Below are 3,752 nucleotides of genomic sequence, written 5' to 3' on the forward strand. Positions count from 1 at the left end.
GATGGACGTTTAATACTGACTTGTATCATGGTGTGACCTGGCTGCACTTAGGGGGAACAAACTTCAACTTGCACCTTTTTTTTTTAATGCTGAATTGGATCTCATTAAGGAAACAGGAAGGTGTGATAATGGATTTTCGCCAACATCCTTTCTAAATTTGAAGTAATAATTTCGTTTCTGAGAAGTATCTGTAATCTGATTACAATATCTTGCTGGTAACAACGGATTACAGTTTTAAATATTTTATCAGTTACATGTACTGTAACATATTTCATGGGGAATAACCCTACTGACTGAGGGAGGGAAGGGGAAACCTAGTCAGTTGTACAACTGAATGAATTCAACCCAACCCCTCTGAATCAGAGAGGTGTGGGGGGCTGCCTTAATCGACATCCACGTCATCGGGGTCCAGGTAGCAATTGTTGTTGGGGTCAACTGCCTTGCTCAAGGGCAGAACAGACGATTTTTCCAACATGCTGGCTCAAGAGAGTGAGTATGCGTAGGTCAGTGAGCGGAGGAGAGTATATACTCCTGTGCTACATTAACTCACCTTTGACCTTGACACGAACCCCAAGCTTTTCTTCAGGTCAGAGCAGATAGCGTGGAGACACAGCGGTACTTGGAGTCACAGCGGTATTTGTTGGAGCCACAGGTGTCGTAACAACTGTCCAGCTGGTTACAGCACTGAGTCATGGCCGGGATGCCAATGTCAAACTGTTTTGGATAATACATAGGATTTAAATAGAGATTTAAACATTCTATATATATGGATTTATACATTCTATATAGAATATACATTCTATATATAAGGATTTAATACATTCTATATAGGGATTTATACATTCTATATAGGAATTTATGCATCAATATATATAGGATTTATACATCTATATATGAGGATTATAACATTCTATATATAGGGATTTATACATTCTATATATAGGGATTTATACATTCTATAAAGATTATCATCTATATAGGGATTTATACATTCTATAGGGATTTATACATTCTATATAGGGATTTATACATTCTATATAGGGATTTATACATTCTATATAGGGATTTATACATTCTATTATAGGATTTAACATCTATATATAGGGATTTTACATTCTATATATAGGGATTTATTACATTCTATATATAGGGATTTATACATCATATATAGGGATTTTACATTCTATATGGGATTACATTCTATATATAGGGATTTATACATTCTATATATAGGGATTTATACATTCTATATATAGGATTTTACATTCTAATATAGGGATTTATACATTCAAATGGTCGGTGATTTGTTTGTTAGTTGGCTTTGGAAGATTTTAGAAAGGCAGGCAGGATGGATACAGGTCTATAACTGTTTGGGTCTAGAGTGTCTCCCCCGTTGAAGAGGGGATGACCGCGCCAGCTTTCCAATCTTTGGGAATCTCAGACGGGATGTATATATAAGACTTATACACTACACTTAGGGATTTATACACTATATAGGGATTTATACACTATATAGGGATTTATACACTATATAGGGATTTATACTCTACATGGGATTTATACTCTACATAGGGATTATACACTACACTTAGGATTTATACACTATATAGGGATTTATACTCTACATGGGGATTATACTCTACATAGGGATTTATACTCTACATGGGGATTTATACTCTACATAGGATTATTACACTATATATGGATTTATACACTATATATGGATTTATACACTATATAGGATGTAAACTCTACATGGGATTTATACTCTACATAGGATTTTACACTATATATGGATTTATACACTATATAGGGATGTAAACTATACTTAGGATTTATACACTAATAGGGATTTATACTCTACATGGGGATTAACACTATATATGGATTTATACAGTATATATGGATTTATACACTATATAGGATGTAAACTACATGGGATTCTACACATATAGGATTTACTCTACATAGGGATTTATACACATAGGGATTTATACCTCTCACTGAGGATTTATACTCTGGGATAGGGATTTATACCTACTATATATGGATTTATACACTATATAGGGATGAAACTCTACATGGGATTTATACTCTACATAGGGATTATACACTATATATGGATTTATAACACTATATAGGGATGTAAACTCTACATGGGGATTCTACACTATATAGGATTGTAAACTATACTTAGGGATTTATACCACTATATAGGGATTTATACTCTACATGGGGGATTATAGGGATTTATACACTATATATGGATTTATACACTATATAGGGATGTATACTCTACATATTTAAAAAGCTTCAGCTGTCACCATGTAGAACCCTTATGACTCCATGTAGAACCCTTATGACTCCATGTAGAACCCTTATGACTCCATGTAGAACCCTTATGACTCCATGTAGAACCCTTATGACTCTAGATAGAACCCTTTTGACTCCAGGTAGAACCCTTGTGGGTTCCATGTAGAACCCTTTCCACAGAGGGTTCTACATACAGCCCTAAAAGTCTAATATGTGTTGTATGAATAAACGGCAGGCTACAGTTGACGTATTAGTACAGTATAATAAACAGCCTGTAGTGAGTGACAGGAAACATACACCGTCAGGTACCTGGAATCCGAGGAGGTTGGAGCTGCAACCGTTGGGCTCTGGGGTCACGTATCCATAGCGATGCACAGGTGTTTTACCTGATAAGGAAATAGAAACCACTTTTAATCCAAACCCTTGTGCAGATGATCAAAACATTAGGTTGTTATCAATAATCACATATTTAACGTTCAGCACTCTATGGTGACATTTATTGATGGGACCTTTTAAAAGTACTTCAGCAAAATATCTATTTTACAGTTCTATTAGTTATCCCCATTCCATTGTCCATAATAGTATATGGTACTACTCTACTGATATCCATAATAGCCTTAACTTTAGGATATGGAGAAATGTATTGGGCTAGTGTGGATATTGGAACGTAGCGTAGTCATGGTGATTATATCCTAGCACATTCTTAGAATGATGCAATGTGTTGGGTATGCTACTCTACTGATATCCATAATAGCCTTAACTTTAGGATATGGAGAAATGTATTAGGCTAGTGTGGATATTGGAATTGAACCTGTAGGTCATGCTGTACTAACTATGGTCTGATGTGTACTATACCTCTGTCATCTGGTCAATCTATATCACTGAGACTCACTGAAGTGATCTATTATTAATGTCATGTAAACATGTAATGTAAACATGTAAACACTGACCTCAGCTATACCTCTCTCATCAATATCACAGATAGATAATTATAAGAATATACGTCTATTGACGAATGGGCCTCATGTTGGTAAACAGCCAAACAGTTCAATCAATTACTATTGACCATATGATAAACAGATGAACACAGAGGGGAGAGAGAGAAAGAGACGAGAGAAGCCTAAACGGTGGTCTTTATTTGTAATAGCCTGAATGGGTACAATGTGATCTGTTATTTGGGAAATCAAGTTTAACTCTATACTGGATCAAGGATAGCAGTCAGCATCTAGGTTTTAGTTCCATTCAGCATCTAGGTTTTAGTTCCATTCAGCATCTAGGTTTTAGTTCCATTCAGCATCTAGGTTTTAGTTCCATTCAGCATCTAGGTTTTAGTTACATTCAGCATCTAGGTTTTAGTTACATTCAGCTTCTAGGTTTTAGTTCCATTCAGCATCTAGGTTTTAGTTACATTCAGCATCTAGGTTTTAGTTACATTCAGC

At 35.4% G+C, this 3,752-nt stretch overlaps 1 protein-coding gene across 3 annotated transcripts in view; it reads right to left on the bottom strand.

Moving 5' to 3' along the window:
• LOC112074112 (group XIIA secretory phospholipase A2) overlaps window positions 1-3,752 on the bottom strand; it is a 9,768-nt gene that overhangs the window by 3,848 nt on the left and 2,168 nt on the right. The window contains exons 2-3 of one of the 3 annotated variants that reach the window (XM_024141332.2): window positions 2,623-2,699; window positions 553-714 (exon numbers count right to left, since the gene is read on the bottom strand). In XM_024141332.2, the coding sequence (XP_023997100.1) occupies window positions 583-714; window positions 2,623-2,699 (209 nt within the window). In that variant the 3' untranslated portion in view covers window positions 553-582. Of the gene's footprint in view, window positions 1-552; window positions 715-2,610; window positions 2,700-3,752 lie in introns of those variants that run through there. The other 2 variants (XM_070440387.1, XM_070440388.1) reach the window with 2 other exon arrangements.

Source organism: Salvelinus sp. IW2-2015, unplaced genomic scaffold (genome assembly GCF_002910315.2).
Source record: "Salvelinus sp. IW2-2015 unplaced genomic scaffold, ASM291031v2 Un_scaffold2502, whole genome shotgun sequence".
NCBI lineage: Eukaryota > Metazoa > Chordata > Actinopteri > Salmoniformes > Salmonidae > Salvelinus > Salvelinus sp. IW2-2015.